The sequence below is a fragment of the Canis lupus genome, chromosome 17 (assembly GCF_011100685.1).
Source record: "Canis lupus familiaris isolate Mischka breed German Shepherd chromosome 17, alternate assembly UU_Cfam_GSD_1.0, whole genome shotgun sequence".
Classification (NCBI taxonomy): domain Eukaryota; kingdom Metazoa; phylum Chordata; class Mammalia; order Carnivora; family Canidae; genus Canis; species Canis lupus.
In genome coordinates, this window is record NC_049238.1 from 38,585,987 (window position 1) to 38,607,015 (window position 21,029).

Here is a 21,029-nt window from a genome sequence, read left to right on the forward strand (position 1 = left end):
CACCCAGTGCTCATCCCATCAAGTGCCCCCCTCAGTGCCCGTCACCCATTCACCCCCACCCCCCGCCCTCCTCCCCTTCCACAACCCCTAGTTCGTTTCCCAGAGTTAGGAGTCTTTATGTTCTGTCTCCCTTTCTGATATTTCCCACACATTTCTTCTCCCTTCTCTTATATTCCCTTTCACTATTATTTATATTCCCCAAATGAATGAGAACATACACTGTTTGTCCTTCTCCGATTGACTTACTTCACTCAGCATAATACCCTCCAGTTCTAACCATGTCGAAGCAAATGGTGGGTTTTTGCCATTTCTAATGGCTGAGTAATATTCCATTGTATACATAGACCACAGCTTCTTTATCCATTCATCTTTCGATGGACACCGAGGCTCCTTCCACAGTTTGGCTATTGTTGTTAACAATTTTAATAGCCATCCAGTCTCTTTCCTTCATATGTCTGGATAAAGAAGGGTAGTGTGAAAGGGAGGGAAAATGGGACAGCTCAAGCCAGAGGACTCCCAGTCTGGGAGAGAGATCTGAGCTGGGAGATTTCAGAAAAGAGTTATGACAGAAATATGGTTCTATTTACCTCTATTTCAGCTGAACTTCCCTTGCACCGCAAACCACACTTTTGTGCCAAGAGTGTCACTATGGCCACCAAACACTCCCACACCCTAAAAAAGGTGTGGGGAAGCTTGCAGAAGATACTGGGCCAGAGTAATGTCAGGTCCTGTCATGCACCTTAAGGGTTAGAGAAGGTGACATGAAGAAGCCTACTATGGAGGCTGTTTTGGAGTTTTAAGTATATCAATACTTGGGCTTCAAGTATCCTCTTAATATCAGCTCCATTTTATTAACCCGCATCTTGGGTAGGAGCTGCTCCCATATCCCAAGTTGCAGCCCCCAAATCTTTAGCCTGTATTCACACTGTATCTCTCCTGAGCCTCTGAGCAAATAATCTCAGAGGCCTTGAGAGTGGTTGCATTTCCTTCAGGATATGCTGCAATAGAAAGAATATGTACAAATAAGTGTGAAGGTGGAGACATAAATGAAACCCAGACGAATGGTTTTGAAACATTAGGACAGTTTGCATGCCTGCATTAGCATGGCAGTGGCTCATCTACCATACTGTACAGGAAAACTCCAATCATCACCCCTTCTATCGCAGACTCCCTTGCTGGGCCACACACCTACAAAGGTCTACCATCTAGTGGCTAATCAAGAGAACTTCAAGATTTATTCAGTAAAAGAACAGCCCCTGACCACTGGATTCTACCTCCTTTGTACCGGTGCTAAGGTTCATTTCCTCCAGGGGTCAACCAGTTTTCTTTGAGATCTTGAACTAAGTATGGTTTGTACCTTCTTTAATAGTTGGGGGGAAATGTCAAAAGAAGAATATGTTGTGACACATGAAAATTATGTGAAAGCTACATTTCAGTGACTATAAATTTTATTAAATAAGAGCCATACGAGGGGGCACCTGGCTGGATCAGTGGGTGGAGAATGGGACTCTTGATCTCGGGGAAGTGAGTTCAAGCTCCACATGGAGAGTAGAGCCTACTTAAAAAAAAAAAAAAAAAGCTATTCTCGTCTGTTTACATATTTTCTATGGTTGCTTTCACACTATAACAGCAGAGTTGAATACTTGCAACAAAGACCATATGGCCCACAATGCTGAAAATATTTACTATCTGGCCTTTTACAGACACTGTTTGCCAATGCCTGCTTTAAACTAATAATAACTTAATGCCTAGCAACATTAAATAAGCCAGGCACTGCTCACTGCTTTCAGGTGAATTCACTGGCTGATTCATTAATTTGTTTCATAATCACTATGAGTGACAGAATCAAAGAAAAAGTTCTTGTGCACATCTACCACTCACATTCCAGACAGGGACAGGTTTCCTCTGTAATAGTCCCTTATTATCTTGTATAACTACCTCATTGGCAAAACTTTACACTCTCTAGCCTCTGTGTTCTTAATAAAATAGCATGCTTGCTTCCATCGCTTTTCTTTGGCTCCTAGAAATCCCTGGCTACAAACTGCTTTCTTCCCAAGAATTCCTAAATTTGCTCATTCCACATGCATTTATCGGCATATGTATCAGGCACTGTGCTCAGTGCCCCAAAACAAAGATGAATGAAATGTGGGCCCTGTGTTTAAGAGACTGACCAGAGACAATTATGGAAGAGCAAGTAAGGATGGTGAGAAGATATAGGAAGCAAAGGGGAAGGGATATCCAGGGCAGCCTGAGGAGCCAGGGAAGGTTTCAGAGAAGTAGCTAACAGAAGGCAGAAAGAGAAGCAGAGTTGCAGGTGACCATTTCAGTCCCATGGACATAGCAGCACAAGCAGAGATGTGGAGGTAAAGAAATAGCACTATGTACAGACAACAATAGGTTGGGTATTGTAGGAGCTTCAGAAGCACACATATTATATCTCTGTTTGTCATTCGAGCACCAGACTATAGCCTTTGTCCCAGTGTTTCATATACATTTGAAAGTTTTTTAAACTATAAATGATTGAATGTCTTAATTGTGCTTTATTAACATTACCTCGTTTTTCATAATAACTTTCGAAGTGGGTATTACTGAGGCCCCTAGTTAAAAAACAGCAGCATCTCCTAAGTATAAACCCCAGAGAAACTCTCACATGTGTGCATAAAATGACTACATAAGAACATGAGAGCGGTACTATCTATAAAAGCAAAAACTGGAAGCAAACTCGACGTCTATCAATAGGAGAATGGCCAGCTTGTGGTGTAGTCATGCAATGAAATGTTATAGAGCTGTGAAGGTGAATGAATTAGATCCTCACACCTCAGCATACCTTAGATATCAAAACATAATGATAAGTGAAAAAAGTAAGCTGCAGGTGAATAAACATATGTATAGTAACATTTACATAAAGTTTTACATCATGCAAAGCAAGATTTCATGTTATTTAGAGATACATAGATATGTAACAAAAGTATTAGGAAACGAATAGGAAAGAGAAATGCTGAATCCAGGATACAATTTACTTCTGGAGGGAGGAGGAGGTCATTAGAAGTAGAGAGAAAACATTCAGAAGAGGAAGTAGCATATGCAACAGTTTGGTGTTTATAGGAATCAGTAAAGGTTTAATGTTGCTAAATCATAACGTGAAAGCAAGGTGGGGAGGTGACAGCAGTAGGAAGATCATGAGATCAAGGTGCCCAGAAGCCTAGTAGTGCTGTTTGACTTTCTCCAATAGACAATGGAAAGTCAGGAATGACTTCTAGATAGAATGCTTTGGCAATAGTATGAAGAGCAGATGGGACTGGTGAAGTCAGAAGGGTAAGTTAGGCATCTTTTGCCATGGTTCTAACAAGAGATGATGATCACCTGAAACTCGGCGAGGGCAGTGTGACAGGAGAGTCTGTCTACTCAAGAGAAACTTTTGCGCCATGTACTAGGAGACATGCCCACCAACAGGAAAATGGGTGGAATATTGGACAGCCCTGAAACAAATAAATAACACCTATATGCAACAGCTTGGCTGATCCTCCAAATGTTGAGAGAAACGAGTTCCAGGAGACTGCATAGAGGAAGCTATCAATCTTATGAAATTCAAAATAAACTTTCTTTAGCCACACGTGTATGTGATAAAGACACATATATGAAAGGAAATGAGGACTACAAACCAGGGTCGTGGTTTCTTCGGGAGATGGGGAATGAGATGAGGTGCGAAGGAGGGGAGACAAGAGTCATTTACGGACCAATGACCACAACGTATCACGACCAAGGCTTTTGCTCACCCTAACCCTGCACGTTGAAGACCCTAACAAAGGAACGACAGATAAAGATGATGTATTTCTCAGATACTTTGGAGGAAGAATCCAGAGGCTTCCAGACGTTTTCCCAGTCGGTTTTTAGATTCACTAACCGCATGCGAGCGGCCACACGCGCTCTCCCTTCCCTCCAACGACGAGGAGACAGCCCCCCGCCCCCGCCGAAGAAAGCGGGAACCACCGGCGCGAGCCACGGTGAGAGCGGAGCCCCGAAGGAGGAGGAGCGAAGGGGGCGGGGCCAGAAGGGGCGGGGCCCGAGGGGGGGCGGGGCCACAGGGCCTCTCTGGACGCGGGGCGGCCCGCGCAAGCGCAATCGCGCGCCTTCCCGCTATGGCGCCGGCGCCGTCCAGTCAGCCGCGGGTGGTGGCGGAGACTTCCCCTCAGGAAGCCCGGTCTCCGCCTCCTCCTCTCACTCCGCCTGCTCGGCGGCGGAGGCGGCGGTGGCGGCAGCTGCTGTCCCTACCTCTCCGCCATCTGCACCCCGGCCTGTCCCCCGGCCGGCGGCGTTAGCGGGGAGGGGGAACAGTAGTTGTAGACGCCCGCCCCTGCCTCAGAGAAGGTGAGTTCCCGCCCCGGCGGCGGGGGCGGCCCGGGCTTCAGCCCCTCAACTCCGCGGCCCGGTGACGGCTGGGCGCGCCCCGAGTGTGCGCCATGGCCGACGGGGTCCGGGCGGGCGTCCACTCGCCTCCCTCAGCCCCGCCGACCCGCCGGAACGTGGCGCCACGGCTCCCAGGCGGAGCGTGGAGCGTGGAGCGTGGAGCGTGCAGGGGCCTGGGACGCCGAGGCCGGAGCGGGCAGAGGCGGAAGTGCGGCCCTGGAGTGTCAGGGACGGGGAAGCGGGACTGGTGAGGAAACTCCGAGATGAGGCGAGGAAGGGCCGCAGACGTGCGGGCGAGGAGCCTCGGCTGAGGGCACTTCCACCTCCGGGAAAGTAGGTGTTGAGGCAGGAGTGGAGTTAGGACCTCGCCGAGCCGGGGAGTAGGCGGGGAGCCCAGCCCTGCGGGGGGGCGCCCGCCCGCGCGGAGAGAAGCGCGCAGAGGGTTTTGAGACGCCCCGTGGGAGAGTCTTCCTAGGCTTTTTGAGGGTAGCACCCTGTAGAGCAAGGTCCTCAGATTTTTTAGGCCTCTCTCGATAGCGGCCTGAGCTCAGTACGGATCTGCCAGTGTCCAAGATAGCAAAGCGGACGTGAGGGAGAGCGGTGAAAAACAAGTCCCTGAAGCTCCCGGCAGCAGGGGAAAGCGCTGAGCTCCGTCCGGGTTCGCGCGGAGCTGACTGGGAGTTTTAAAGGGAAAATGAGGGACCGGAGGAGAGGTGGGGTTCAAGAAGAGTCAGGGAGGTGAGGAATTACAAAAGCTGGTTCCTTGGGGATGGTGTCGGGCGGCTGGCAAGTAAGGAAGTTAGGGTTCTGCCCTCCCACCACCACGGGGAGACCCAGGCCTAACCTTCCCGAAGATTACACCTCAAAAGGAACGGCCGGCCTTCCGGTGTCTGAGAGGGACTCTTCGGAGTTGTAGGAGGTACACATCATCTCAGACACCGGAAGGATTCACAGTCCAAAGCCATTTTGAGTTAAACACTCAAAAATAGAGATCAGGGGCCTGTCATCAAATGTTGGTTCTGAAAACAGTACATTTATTTTTTTTTTTAAAGATTTTATTTATTCATTCATAAGAATACACGGAGAGGAGAGAGCGAGAGAAAGAGAGGCAGAGACACAGGCAGAAGGAGAAGCAGGCTCCATGCAGGGAGCCCAACGTGGGACTCGATCCGCGGTCCCCAAGGTCAGGCCCTGGGCTGACTGCAGCGCTAAACCGCTGAGCCACCCGGGCTGCCCAACAGTACATTTATTTTGACAGCCCTGAGCTTTTTCTAGCAGGAGCTCCAAAGGGGATTGGGTCATCCCAGGATTCCGCCTTAAGCTGTTGGAGACCTGTTAAAATTGGGGCAAGGGGTTTGGAAGAGGTGGTTTCTGGCCAGGGTTTTCACAGTTATCACCAACACGTTACCCCTTAACACAAAAAGTTATTTCTGAATCATCTCAAACATTGTTTGAGTTCTTACAAGTCCTATATACCTATCAACAGCCTGTAAGGAGGTAAGGCTGTAAAGACAGTTTTGGAAATGATTTTAGGTGGTGGAGCTTGATCACATTGCACATCTCAAGTAAAACATTTAACCATCTTCAGTCTCGTAATTTTTAGTATGCTGTGTTGCCTCATGTTGCTTTCTGTCTCCAGAGCAAAAGACGGTGGAAGCCAAAATATTGTAGAATAATTTAGGTTCCTCTTTTCTGGAGAGAGACATCAATAAATATAATAACTTCTTGAAAATAATTTCATTTTTACCCTCTTTCATGATTATATTCTATTTTTCTGTGCTATTCCATAATTTACATACTTCACTTTGGAGGAATGGCAAAGTAGTTTTTTAAAAAAAGTGCATACATTTCTTAAAACATTTTTGTAAGCACCTTACAAAAATTTCATACACTAAAAATGGAATTAGAAAGTCATTGCAACCAAATGATGTTCTATTCAAGGTCTCTTAATGAAAGCAACCTTTGGAAGACTAGATTTAGGGTCCTTAGTCAGCCTAGGTTATCGTTCTGAGGAAAAAAATTTGGATTTATTTGTTTTCATACCAAACTTACTGCCCCTCACCAGATAAGCCTGAGCCGTTTATAGGTTTTGAGACTACAATTCAGTTTGGCTCTCATAGCCAGATCACAGGAAGATTTGGAAACAGTTTCTCATAGAAAAACAGTTTGCCAGATAACATTTTGTGTGTGTGTATGATGACTTTGAATGTGTGTGATTACTTAGGACTTTATACAGTGTCAGTTCACACAATGCTAGCAGTAACCTTTCTATACAACTTCAAGGTGGTATAATGAGAATGCTGGAATAGGGATCTAACAAGTAGTAGGTTCTAGTTAGTGCTAGTTTGTCCACTAGCTATATGACCTGAGAAAAGTCCCCAATTTTTCTTTCAAACTCAAAGTCCCAAATTTATTTTTTGAGATTTGTCATCTGTGGGGAGGGGGAATTGGATTACCCCAGTTGAGTGGTTCTCAATCAGGGGTCTTTTTGCAACCCCACCCCAGAGGACATTTGGCAATGTCTGGAGACATTTTTGATTTCCACCACCGGGCAAGAAGGGGCGTGGTGAGCACAGGTGCTACTTGGCATCTATATGATACAGGGTAGAGATGCTGGCAAACATCCCAAAATGGACAGGGCAGCCTCACTCCCACCCCAACAAATGATTTTCCTACCCAAGATGTCAGTGTCAAGGTTGATCTCTGCACCAACCGAACTTTAAGGTCCTTGACAGCATTGAAATTGTGAACTAACTTGACAGTTCTACATTGATATTCTTTCCATGGATTGGCTGTGTAGAACAGCAGTTCATAAAACATGAAACTTCCAACTGTAATGGCTATCAGGTGACAAAGAGTGATTAAGTCTCTGAGTTAAGACTGAGACCATTCACTAGGATTTGAAAAACAAAATATAATTCTTTACCTAAAAAATTACCTTTTGTCTCTTTATTTTGAGTAAATATCCTCATTAACTGTTCAGTTAACTGCTACCTAACAAATGGTCACTATTTGGTATATTATAGTATTTAAAACAATGGTGGGAGTCCATATATTTTTAGTTGAGATATTTGTAAAAGCCCTAAATAATTGCCGGTCAAAATAGTACATAAGAAGAGGGGGGGAAATGTTACTTGTTACTTATCCGGTTTTTTTTTTTTTTTTTTTTCTTTTTCTTAAACGACTTTTGCAAAAGGTATGTAAGAATTATCATGCATCTAGTTACTAAAATTCCAGTCACTCAAGATCCTGATAGGACTATTAACTGATTTGAAGAACATCTTCTAATCCATTTTCACCTATAGCTCCTCTAAGAGGAGCTCTTCTGATTTGGACTTGATAATGAACAGATGTAAGGATTAAATATTGGCAAACAGGAAATATATATAAGGTGTAAGATTACAAACCGGAAATTGAGAAATTAGACTTCCATCACAGAAACCTAAAGAAATACCACTTAACCAGACTTCTATGAAAAGAAATATACATAAATTTATGGTGAAGGTGTCATAAGAATTTCCAGGACACTTTGTAATTCATTCAGTGAGGTTTCTCAATATTTTTGACACTCAAAAAAAATTTTCACTCAGTAATGATATTCCTGAGGGATTAGTAAAAACAAAGCCACAACAGACAATTCTTGCTTATTTGCTTCTCTTAAAAAAAAAAAAAAAAAATTAAATGGGCTCAGTTTTAGAATAAAGGATATTTTTGACTCCTCATGGAATCATTAACCCATTTACATAGCAATTGCCTAAAAATGTTTTCCTTTGTTTTCATGATATTAAGCAGAGATTTAGATCAAATGACAGAAAAATCTAGCTAATAGCTAACATGTTAACATTTATTCAGAAAACATTGAGTTTCTGCTATATACCAGGTACTCTGCTCAGTACTAAGGACATACAAATGAATTAGGCACAGCCCTTTTAAAGAGCTTAGTATTAATGTTAGTGAAATTAGGAAAAAAAGTGGAGAAAATTCAGGGTTTTTTTAAACCTAAGAAAAGTTTATTTCTCTCTCAAATTACAGTAAAGCTGAATGCTCCAGAGCTGGTTTGGCTGCTTTGCCATTCCTGACACACAACTCTATCTCTGAGTCTGAAATGGCTGCAGAGGAAATGTAGGATAGTGGTGTAAGGCAGTCAAATTCTCCGTAGTGGGGTGAGGAGAAGACCCATTAATTGACAACCTCTAAAATTGGTAAGAAGCAGCAGGGTGAATGCATTAGAGAAAATGCAGCTGTAAATGCGTATTAGCCAGGACTCCTGAAATAATCAGGAGTAGTTCATTGTTTTTTGTAAATTTGTGCTCTGCCCAAGACCTATTTGCCACATGCACACCAGAGCACATTATGTTGTAAATCTAATGTTGACAGCTGGATAGAATGGTTGAGGAGGAAGATGTCTGGAGAGACATTAATGATTATTTGTTTCAGATTTGTTGCCTTTATTAGCTGTCAATATGTGAAAATATTAACTAAGCATGTTAAAACAAGTAATAAGATTTACATTACTAACTTCATCAAGTATATGTTAGGGCATGAGCAATGGGGCATGAGCATCCCTTCTTACAGACCTATTCACATTTACTAACCCTTTGGAAGGAATGGAATGCATTTGGTGGCATCCTGATGTAGGATGTCTGCCTGAGTCCAAGTAAAATTAACTTCACAAGCAGAATCCTTGAGCTAGCTAGCCATTGATGTTCAGACTTAGAGACATAAATGTTAAATGTCTATAAATGTGAAGTACTCCCAATTAATGATTTTCTTAATTATTTTGTATTTTATCATTGGAAATATGCCATGGTAGTAAATAAACCCTTAATTATTTTTGTGATTTGTTGTATTAGTGTGAAATAGCTAGAGCTTAGCAAACTCCTAGATCAGATACTAATCTCATTTCCTAAAAAGGCAAGGTTAATAACCAAAATAGCTAAGAGTATTTTTTATGGTAACAGGTACAGGGATGCATTTCTATTACAATTAGATCTCTAGGGACACCTGGGTGGCTCAGCGGTTAAGCGTCTCCCTTTGGCTCCAGGTGTGATCCTGGAGTCCCCTGATCGACTTCCACATCAAGCTTCCTACATGAAGCCTGCTTCTCCCTCTGCCTATGTCTCTCTCATGAATAAATGAATAAAATCTTAAAAAAAAAAATCTCTAAAAAACAGGTAAAAAGAAAGAAAAACATGCAAAGATAACAACTACAAAAGATAGCAAAGGTAAGACAGAATCCATTACCTAGTGTCCTAAAACTTAATGCGATTCTCTGCTTATCTTTCCTGAGATTATAATAATGTTAAAAGATTGCAAAACTCAAGAGCAGGAACAAGGAAGGATATCCATTCTTACCACTTCTATTCAGTATCCTGCCGAAGGTCCTAGCCAGTACAGTCAGACAAGAAAAGCAAAAGGAGTTCAGATTGGAGAGAAAGAAGTAACACTGTCTTTATTTGCAGATGATATGATCATATATGTAGGAAACAGCAAGGAATCTAGGAAAAGGCTACTAGAATAAGTTTAACAAGGAAGTAAAATACAAGGTCCATATACAAAATAAAAGGTATTTCTGAATGTTAGCAACAAACAAGTTTAGATTTTAAAAAATACTATTTACTAATACATTAAGAAAAAATACTTTTAGATAGTTTTAATCGAATTCATCTCTGAGAGAAAGATGCAAATAATGGAAAAATACAAGATGTCTCCTAATACTTCTTAGTGAATTAGATTTAAAAGTATAAGATGATGCCATTTATTTGGTGTATTTTTTAAGGGGGAAGAATCGAACTAAAAGTAACCAAATCAACATCCTAATCCTAATTTTGCCCATTTTTCTCTTCAGAAATATTTAATAAACATTTTTTAAGATCTTCATGCTGTATGAGGTTTAAATGCCATGGCACAACACAAATGATGTGGGGCATAAAATTTTTTAATAAGATTTTTCACTTAAAATCAGTTGATTTATTCACCAAACCTGAGACTTATTAAGAACATTTTATATAGTGCCAAAGTTCAGGTTTTACAATTTCTAAATGAGTGGGTGGAATGGAACAAGTTCTCTCTTGACAGTTCTAGAATTAAAGTAGAGCGGTTCTTAGTTTTTTATTAAGATATGAAGCTCTATTTGGCAGTTTTGAATTATGAGTAATTCATATTACTCATGTGTTTCATATTTAACACAATAGTTGATGTATGGTGTTTTAACTTCCACAATGGCTTTCCATGTTTTTACTGAAATAAAGACCAAGCCTCCAGCTATTGAATAACCTACATAGTTTCATTTCTCTGAAATAAAAGATACCATATTCTTGCTTTTTTCACTATGATATATTTCCTAGAGGTAAATGAGCAAGTAAATAGCATTATGAGTGTTCATCTATAAGTTTGTGGTATATGTGCAGTATAAATAGGAAGTTTTCAGAATTTTGTTAGATTTTTTTCCAAAAATATTAGAAATGAGTTTTGGTCAAGACAAACTGTTTCTTGCTTAGGACCTTGTACCAGCCTATAAATAGTAAAATTAGCTAGTATCTTAGGTCTGCTTGATACTCCATACTCCTATGAGTATTAAAATATACATGACACACATTAACAAGATATAAACTGAAATCTTCAAAAAATTGGTTCAAAATCGGCAATCATAAAAGACAATATTGACTGATCAAGTCTAACTTTTAGCTTTCATTTTAATTTTATTTTTAAGATTTACTTATTTTAGAGAGAGAAGGGGAGAGGGAGAGAAAATCCCAGGCAGCAGGGAGACTGTCTCGGGGCCTGATCTCATGACCCCGAGATCATGACCTGAGCCATTATCAAGAATCAGACACTGGACTAAGCCACCCAAGTGCCCCTCAGCTTTCATTTTTAAAAAGTCCCTCTGAAACATGAGTTAGCTTGAAATAAAAATTATTAGGTACTCCTGTCAGGCACCCCTGCTCTGTTTACATATAACCTTTCCTTTATTTGGCTTTCTGTAGTTACTAGAATGCTTGGGAGAACATTTCACTATGTCAGTTAAATAAATGAAATCCTAAATAACAATGAAAGTAGCTCATTCATTCAGCACTTACCATGGGCCATATACCGTTCTAAGCATTTTACATGTATTCATTTCCTTAAGGCTCACAACTCTTTTGAGGTGTATGTTATATCCCTATTTTAAAGATGAGGAACTTAAGGCACAGAGAGGTTGAGAAATTTAACCGAGCCTACACAGCTAATAAGTGCCAGAACTGACTCCAGAGTCCCTATGTCTGGCTCCTAGGAGCAGTGAGATAAGTGACATAATATACCGGCAGTAGTTCTGCATAAGTGAATTGGCCTTTGTTAGGTGAACAATCTTTCTGGAAACAAAGCCAACATTTAACAATCCAGTTTAACAAATTAAGGTAAAATTATTCCTTTCCAAAAATATCTGTTACAGATCTTTAAGCTCCTCTGATACACTTTATTGAGATACACTGTACTTAAAATATACACATACTTAAAGTATACAAGGCAGTAAGTTTTTGACAGGTATATACTCCCACACAACCATTTGTAAACAATAAATGCCAGATATTTCCATCAACAACAAAAGCTTTCTCAGGCCTCTTTATAATCAATCCCTCCCTCTACCTCTGTCCCCAACAACCACTAATCTACTTTCTATTACTATAGATTAGTTTATATGTCTAGGACTTTTTACAAATATAGAATCATGCTCTTGTGTCTTGCAGGAAGCATGGTTTTGAGATCATCCACATTGTGTGCATATTTTTGTTTCTTTTTGTTGCTGAATAATTCTATTATATAGATACACCATGTTTTGTTTATCCATTAGCCTATTGGCAGACCTTAGGGTTGTTTCAGTTTGGGGCTATTATAAATCTGCAATGAATACTCATGTACAGGTCTTTGCAGAGATGTATCTTTTCATTTCTCTTGGGCTAATACAAGTGAAATGGCTGGGTCATATGGTAGATGTTTAAATTTTTTTTTTTTTAAGATTTTATTCACTAGAGACACATAGAGACACAGGCAGAGGGAGAAGCAGGGTCCATGTAGGGAGCCTGATGCGGGACTCAATCCCGATCCTGAACTCCAGGATCACACCCTGGGCTGAAGGCAGGCGCTAAACCACTGAGCCACCCAGGGATCCCCTGTTTAATGTTTAAAGAAAGTATCAAACTGCTTTGTAAAGCTGTACTATTTTAAATTCTAACTAATTGTTCAATATCCTTACCAACTTCTGGTATTATCAATCCTATTAATTTTAATCATTTCCAGTGATGATGTTAGGGTTTTAAATTGCATATATATTTTTTTGAGGTGTCCAGATATTTTGCCCATGTTAATATGGATTTGTCTTATCGAGTCATAAGAGTTCTTTATATATTCTAGATATAAGTCCTTTGTCTGATATGTGAGATGGGAATATTTTTCTCCTGTTTTATGGCTTGCTTTTCATTTTAACTTTAGAGCCATATGTAATTAAGTTATATACCTTAAAACAACTCAAGTAATTTAGAGAGATACTATATATAATAGAGAAACATTTTAAAATATTCATCATCCTTTCTAAAATGTTTTTGATTAACAGTTCTTAAACTCATAATTTTTTTTAGATTTATTCATTTGAGAGAGAGAGAGAGAGAGAGCATGAGCAGGAGTGGGGGGAATTGGCAGAGAGAGAGGAAGAAGTAGGCTCCCCACTGAGCAGGCAGCTGGACACAGGCCTCCATCCCTGGACCCTAGGATCATGACCTGGGCTGGAGGCAGACACCTAACCAACTGAGCCATCCCGGCATCCTGAACTCATAATATTTTTAAGCAAACTTTTTTTTACTCTATATACTGGTAACTGAAAATTAAGCTTAATTTGAAGATACCCTGTAGAACCTTTAAATCAACTTTTTATGGAGTTTTTAGTTACAGAGTAATGTTACTTGCAGAAATTAATACAGATGTGTGCAGAGAGCAAAATGTTAAATGTCTCTTACTCCTTTCCTAAACCCATTTCCCAAGCCCCATTAAGTTTAGTGTATATCTTTTCTGATTTTTTTCCTGTGGGTATTGGATACAAGATTAGACTGTCAAATCAGACTAACACATATCAGTAATATTACCTAGTATCAAGGTTTACTACATATTTCAAGGATACAAGCAATCAGACAACTCTAAAGAAGCAGAGATATTTAGAACATGAAAGATGGCTCCTCAAACTATGTTTTCCTACGTTAGTCATGCATCTCTGACCCAAAATAATAGATGAGGTTTCTAAGTGAGGGTCACCTCACACAAAGTATTTAAATTATGAATCATCTTCATTTATGTAATATTCCTTGGAGTGCTTTGCCTCATAGGTCCTGAATTTATTTACTATAGATAATCCTTAATCAGAGACGTCTTGCTAAGGGTATGTCAAAGATAAATTCCCCTTCTCCTAGCTAATAGCATTCATTGGTCTTTTAGTCAGGGGTCCAGAAGTCACCTGCCTTCTTCCCTCACCCCTCCCCGCCCCCAGAAAGGAAGTTAATGGACTGCAGCCTAGCTACTTTGACTCCTTTACAATATACATATATGAATATATTTAGTTTTTGGTTCTGTATGTTGAGTGTTTTTATATTAAAATTGGGTCTTAGATTGATCAGTAGATGGGTAAATAGGTAGATAGATAGACTTCTACATCATTTTTCCCCATTAATATATCATGGACATTTCTCCATGACAGTATATGTGGTTCCAACGCATTCATTTAAATGGCTGCATAGGGGGACACCTGGGTGCCTCAGCAGTTGAGCATCTGCTTTTGGCTCAGGGCGTGATCCCGGAGTCCCGGGATCGAGTTGTGCATCAGGCTTCTGCATGGAGCCTGCTTCTCCCTCTGCCTATGTCTCTGCCTCTCTGTCTGTGTCTCTGGTGAACAAATAAAATCTTAAAAAAAATAAAATAAATGGCTGCATAGAAAGTACAATTTTGATGTTCCATGATTGGTATCAGAAAAGATATACACTCATACTGGTAACCCAGTAACTTCTCTTTCAAAATGGTATTTTCTGGACTAAATAAAACTATATTACCATATTAAAGACTAGAGGCTTCCTAAATGTTTTCATACTGAAATTTCATTGTAATTAGCAAAAAAGCTAGTATATAGCCTTGAAACCTCTCAGGAAGTTAAGATTTGAGATGATATATGAAATGATATCTATTTAAAGTTTGAAAATATTATCTTAGGGCACCTGGGTGGCTCATTCGGTTAAGCATCTGCCTTCAGCTCAGGTCATGATCCCGGGTTGGAGCCCCACATCAGGCTCTTTGTTCAGCAGGAAGCCTGCTTCTCCCTCTCCCTCTGCCTGCTGTTCTCCTTGCTTGTACTCTCTCTTTCTCTGTCAATAAATAAATCTTAAAAAAATATATTACCTTAAATATTTAATATAATCTTCTATCTTATCTCCCTTTATTTTATTCATAGATACCATGTTGAATGAATAAATATTGAACTTTTACAGATACCCTTTGTAAAAGGCATACGGGGAGTAGTGATATAGTTTGAATTGCAAAGGATTTGACATTATGAGGTGGGTTGAAACTAGAGATCTTCTAGATCATAGGATTATTTCTACTGAAGCTGATACTTTGACTTGTGAGTGAGCAAAACTCTATTCCTAAACTCTTCATCTAGACTAAATATATTAAAAATCGTGAATACTATCTGCAAATTTAGAGGTGGAGATTTGGGATCACTTTGTTCTAAAACAAAACATTTATTATTCTGGGGTAAAATACATGCTCAGAGAGTTAGCCTAACTTTCAGACTTACAGGAAGTGAAATAATAAGAAATTGGAGATGGATTTCTGACATGATGGATCTATGTTGATAGTAAAATTCTAAACTTTGAACTATTTAATGTAATTAAATATAATTAAATTATAACAAGATTGTACTTGGTTTCAGATGACTGGGAATGGAGTATTACACAGAAATCGATTTGGGGATCTCTGCATCGTGTTTTTTAGCTTGCTGATTGTTGCACAGTTTCACCATGTGGGGAAAGTTCATGCTAGAAAACTGAAGCAATTAATGGGTGACTATGATCAGATTTCTTCACCAAGTTCTCAGCCTGATACAAGTAAGTTCCATTCACCTCTTTATTGATCTGTGCATGACCTGTGGGCTGTGGGAACTGACTTTTTTCATTTAGCATGCCTTCAGGGTTTATCCATGTTGTATCATGTATCAGCACTTCATTCCTTTTTATTGCCGAGTAATATTCCATTGTATGAATATACTGCATTTTATGCATTCAGCAGTTCATGGATATTGAGTTGTTTCTACCTCTTAGCTGTTATGAATATTGCTGCTGTGCACATTTCTGTACAAGTTTTTGTGTGAGCATAGGTTTTCAGTTCTCTTGGGTATGTACCTAGGAGTGAAATTGTTGGGTCATGCAGTAACACTTTTTATGTTTTGAGGAATTGCCGTACTGTTTTCTTTTTTCCGGTGGTTATTCATAAAATTATTAATCAAAACAGCAAAAGTAGATTTACAAAACAGCAAAAGTAGATTCACATAGCAATAACAAAACAGGAAGGAAATGAAATGCTTAAGAGACATCTTGAAAAGTCTCAAAGGAATACAGAGTAGGCTAAAAATCTACTATGGTTGCATAACAGGTTGTATTCATTCCTGCATTTTTCTCAGTAAGTTCTTCCTTATATTTGCCTTTCTCTTTTCCAACTTGTCAAGATTTGGCTTTGCATTCAAGAATTTTATTCTGATCTTTGTCCAGTTTTAGCCTGGTGATAACCATCTTGCTTGGGTGAGTGTCCACATGGACAGTTGTGCCATTAGCCTTCTCACGTTGTACTCACTTGGTATAGATGACCTATTTCTTTTTGTATGACTGGACTGCCTGGCTAATTTGCTAACCTTTATAGTGTCCTTGAACTGCCTGGACCCCATCATCCCTGCAGATGGGCCTGGAGTAGATGTTGTACTTTTCCCACAGCTCCTTAGAAAGTAGGAAGAACGTGATCTTCCTGCGCATGTGCAGGGGAGATTTAAGTGGCATTTGGGGGTTTTTGCTACCATCTGAAGTCACAAAAGGGTGGAACTTCATGGTGACTGTCTACCTGGCTCTGGGTAGGCTCAGACCTGTGTGCACAGGGCCAGAAGCCCTTGCTATTTCTCAAAATAGCTGCACATTTTATCTCCCCACAAGCAACGAATGAAGTTACCAACTTTTCCACATCCTTGCCAACACTTAATATCATCTACCTCTTTTTTATTATAGCCATCTTTGTGGGCATGAAGTATAAAAGTTTTTTAAACATAAAAGTAGAGAAAATAGTGTAATGAACCTTCATATACCCATTATCCAGTTTCAACAATTATCAATGTCTTTTTAATCTTGTTAGTGACTTTGTAAAAATAGCTTTATCGAGGTACAGTTAATGTATAATAAACTATGTATTTAAAATACATATTTTGATGGGTTTTGACAGACGTATATATATCTTCAAGTGATCAGTGTACAAAACATGCATCCAGACCTCAAAAAGTGCCCTTTATAATCATCCCACCCACCCCTTCCTGCTTCATCCCCAAGCAAAAACTATTACTATACATTAGTTTGCATTTTCTAGAGTTTTATGGAATTGAATCATATATTATATACTCTTTCTGTCAGGCTTCTTTCACTCAGCATAATTATTTTGAGATTCATCCATGTTGTTGACTGTATCAATGATCCATTCCTTTTTATTGCTGATATATTTCATTGTATGTAATATCACTATTTGATTTCAATAGTGAAATAGTGAAATTGATATTTCAATATCACTATTTGATTGTTCCATTTACCTGTTGATCATCATTTTGGTTTTTTCCCTTTCTGGGACTATTATAAATAAAATTACTGTGGACATTCATGTATCAGTCTTTGTATGGACATATATTTCCTTTTCTTTTGGGAGAAATATCTAGGAATGGAATAACTAGATCATACTTAGTGGTTGTACCATTTTACATCCCTAACAAGCAATTTATGAGAATTCTAATTGTTCCATATCCTCACCAACACCACTGAGGTCTTTTGATCTCAGTCACCGTAGTGAATGTTCCTGTTCATAGTAGTGTCTCATTGTGGTTTTTAATGGACATTGACTCCATGACTAATGGTATCTTCTCATGTGTTCATTGGCCATTTGTGTGGATTCTTTTCTGAAGTGTCTGTTTAAATCTTTTGCCTATATTTAATCAAATATTTGTTACATTATTCTGTTAGAATTTTTATATATTTAAGTTGAATAGGAGCTAAATTTTCTGACTCGCCAACTGAGGCTTCATTTAGACTTTATTATTAATCTCAAATTTCCAGAAAAGATAGCTGATTATTAGTGACCCTGGAGTGCTATTATCAGGTTTTTTTCTTTCAATTAAAGGGGAGAAATGTTCTCTTCTACATGGGTTATGCTGCCTCCTAATTTTGGGAGACAGAGTGTATCACCAAAAATATCTAGGGCATTGTCGTCTTGTAGTGTATTTTCTACTATATTTGCACTTACGCAGGATTTGAGGGAGGGGAAATCAGGAATAGTGCTGCCTCCACCAAAATTATCAAACAAGCCAACAAAAAACTAGCCTATTGGCTCTATATTCCTCCTGAAACTTTGCTCTGCATCAGTCCGACCCTCTCTCAGCTTTCACCTCTATTTCCTCCCTTAACGCTCCCACCAGTACTTTAATAGAGAACAAACCAGAAGACTTCTAGAATGCTTTTTTCACCAATCAGAACTAACAGAATGAAATCCAAGCCCTTTACGGAAGGTACAGAACTCTGTTCCCTCATCTTCCCTCATGCCCCGTACTAAAGAGTAGTTTCATTTCATAGCTGAATTTCTAATTTCCAGCATTCCCAAACTATTTTGTAAATATCCTTTTATTAAGTCTTAGAGTACTCTAGTCAGGTAAGTATGTGTTTATTTTATTTTGTTTGAGTAAACCGAAGATTTTAAAGATTAAATTACCCCTCTGTGGTCTATTACTTTTCTTAGAAAACAATATACAAGAAACTGATTAAATCAGAACTTTAGAAATCATATGAGCATGTGATCAGGCCATCTGTCAGGGATGTGTAGTTCTTATCCATACATCCCTATATGCCTTATATTTTTAGCCATACAACAGAACCCTATATGCCATCTCCCTTCTGCCTTCTTCATCCCATCTCTGAGAAAGATAGAGTTATTTGTGAGTAGCCCAGGAGATATTTAACTATCCTAATGCACCTTTTTGACATATAATGTCATGATATTTAACTTTTATGCTGAATTAGGTTTTAATTCGTTTGGGCTTCTTTGTTTTGTTTTTTTGACACTCTCTTCAAGAGCTTAGAAAATATTCAGAATGAAATAATCTAGTAAGAAGAGTTTTCTCCCATCTTCTCTACAGAGAATCCCTTGTCAACCCAATGAAGCATTCAAAGAAGACCTATGACTCTTTTCAAGATGAACTTGAAGATTATATCAAAGTGCAGAAAGCTAGAGGCTTAGAGCCAAAGACTTGTTTCAGAAAGTTGAGAGAGGACTGTTGGGAAACTTGTAGGTACAAAGAGGCTGATTACAGACCAAGGTATAGAATGTTTGATCGAAGACTCTCATCTGAAACTGTGCAGACCTACCCAAGATCATGCACTAGTTCACAAAAAGTGGAAAACCGGTTACCTCAGTGGCTACCAGCTCATGCCAGCAGGCTAAGACTTGGCTCCCTGAGCTACTGTCAGTTCACCAGGGACTGTTTCTCAGAAACACCAGCACCCCTGAACGTTAGTCAGCAAGAGTATAACTGTAGCTCATACAGCATAGAATCTGGAGTTCACAAGCACCTCTCCTCAGAAAACAGTGCCAGTCATAAACAGCTACCTCAGAAGGGGAAAAGGCACCCAGAGGAAGGCAGAAAAAAACCAGAGGAGGAACAGCCCAAGCATAAGAGAAAAAAAGGTTGTGAGGAACCAGATTTAGACAAACACAAGAACTTCCAAAGAAACAAAACACAGATGGAAACAGTCAGGGTCAATACAGAAAAGCTTAAGAATCGAAAGGAGAAAAAAAGTCGAGATGTAGCCTCTAAGAAAGAGGAACGGAAGCGTAGGAAAGAGAAAAAGGAACAAGGTAAAGAGAAGACAGAGGAGGAAATGCTTTGGGACCAGTCTATCCTGGGATTTTGAAGCTCTTGAGTTGGTTCTCCCAAGGTTAAATTGAAAAAACAGTTGAGGAGCTTGGTTTTATGACGTTTGTGTTCAGATTGATTATTTCATGTGAACAGGTACCTTAACTTCTTTAAGTCTAACGACAGGCCAGGGGAACGGAACGTACTTAATACGCTTACTCTCCAACATGGAAATTACTTTTCTTCATTTTCTAAAAGCATCCTTACATTTTTCTTATGTAATATAATTTCCCTTAATGAGAGTGCCTCTGCTTTTACTCATGAAATTGCTATAGAAGTATTTTTCCCTTGGGAGGTCATTTATTTTAAATTGGAGAATTAATAGGCTTTGCAGAATCTATTTCTTGATTGGGTTTGTTTTAGTTTTGGATAGGGTATTTTTATATTCATTAGTTTTCTCTGTGACACAATTTAGACTGACTTTTTAAAATCTAACTTGCAGTGTATTTTCTAGTGGAAAATAAAATACATTAAATAATAATAATCTGAGGTTACATATAGTTTTAAAATTTTCAAAGAGTCTTGATACAAAATCAGTTTATATTCTGGAAATATTTATAATAAAGTGTTCTAATTTCTGCATTTTGTTGTTCTGTGTCAATGATCTGTTCCCATTCAACAATTTTTTTTTTTTTGAAAGAGAAATAGCTGAGCAATGTGTACCTAAGAGGCAAGATATTTTGGGTAGGTCACACTTTACAGTTGTAAAAATTCTTTACTATACCTTGCTTATTCATATTTAAACCCACTTTTAATCATAGAAATCTGTTAATGACCACAGTTTTTTCCAAATAGATGAAATTGAAGAGAGAGGAATTTATAAGTAATAAAATGCTAGTAGATTATTCTTTTGTAACCAGTGTTGTCATTCTGATAATCCCCTTTTTTATGGAAAGCATATCAAGTTTTTGAGCATCAATACCTTGTAGAATAAATAATGGCCTGAGAATCCCAGAATTCTAGTCTCAGTTATGCCACCAGTATGTGACCTAGAGAGAGTCACTTAACTTCATTTTTCTCATTATCAAATATGACTGGATGGATTGACCTCTAAAATGTCTTGGATAACAAAATTCTGTGATACGAAAACTCTCTTTGTATTCACAACGCTGTGCTTACACATCCATTTTAATTTTAACATTAGGATTAATTTGTTAAAGCCACTTTTAGCTATATGCTTAAAGATACGTAATATATATATTACGTATATATGTTAAAATATAATAAATATATAATATTTATTTTAATAATAATATAATAAAATATACAAATATATGTATTCCCCACACACACCCCCAACCTATCCCCTTGCATGTAACCAGTCTCCCTACCCTTACTGGGCTGCTGCCTTACTCAGCCCTGACCCTTCTCTAGGTCACCACCTTGCCTAGTCTCCTAC

The 21,029-nt window shown here is 39.1% G+C and overlaps 1 protein-coding gene and 1 pseudogene across 3 annotated transcripts; one reads left to right on the forward strand and one right to left on the reverse strand.

Moving 5' to 3' along the window:
- The first annotated feature begins 4,122 nt into the window (after window positions 1-4,122).
- Window positions 4,123-20,212, forward strand: KRCC1 (lysine rich coiled-coil 1). Of its 3 annotated transcripts, none has more exons than XM_038561516.1 (3): window positions 4,123-4,368; window positions 15,356-15,530; window positions 18,854-20,212. In XM_038561516.1, the coding sequence occupies exon 3, from the start codon at window positions 18,873-18,875 to the stop codon at window positions 19,626-19,628; it is 756 nt and encodes a 251-aa protein (XP_038417444.1). In that variant the 5' UTR covers window positions 4,123-4,368; window positions 15,356-15,530; window positions 18,854-18,872; the 3' UTR covers window positions 19,629-20,212. The 3 variants fall into 3 exon arrangements, with proteins under 3 accessions (XP_038417444.1, XP_038417445.1, XP_038417446.1); XM_038561517.1 differs by having other exon boundaries at window positions 15,418-15,530; XM_038561518.1 differs by lacking the exons at window positions 4,123-4,368; window positions 15,356-15,530 and adding an exon at window positions 18,229-18,369.
- LOC119869794 lies at window positions 16,047-16,520 on the reverse strand (annotated as a pseudogene).
- Window positions 20,213-21,029: the final 817 nt, after the last annotated feature.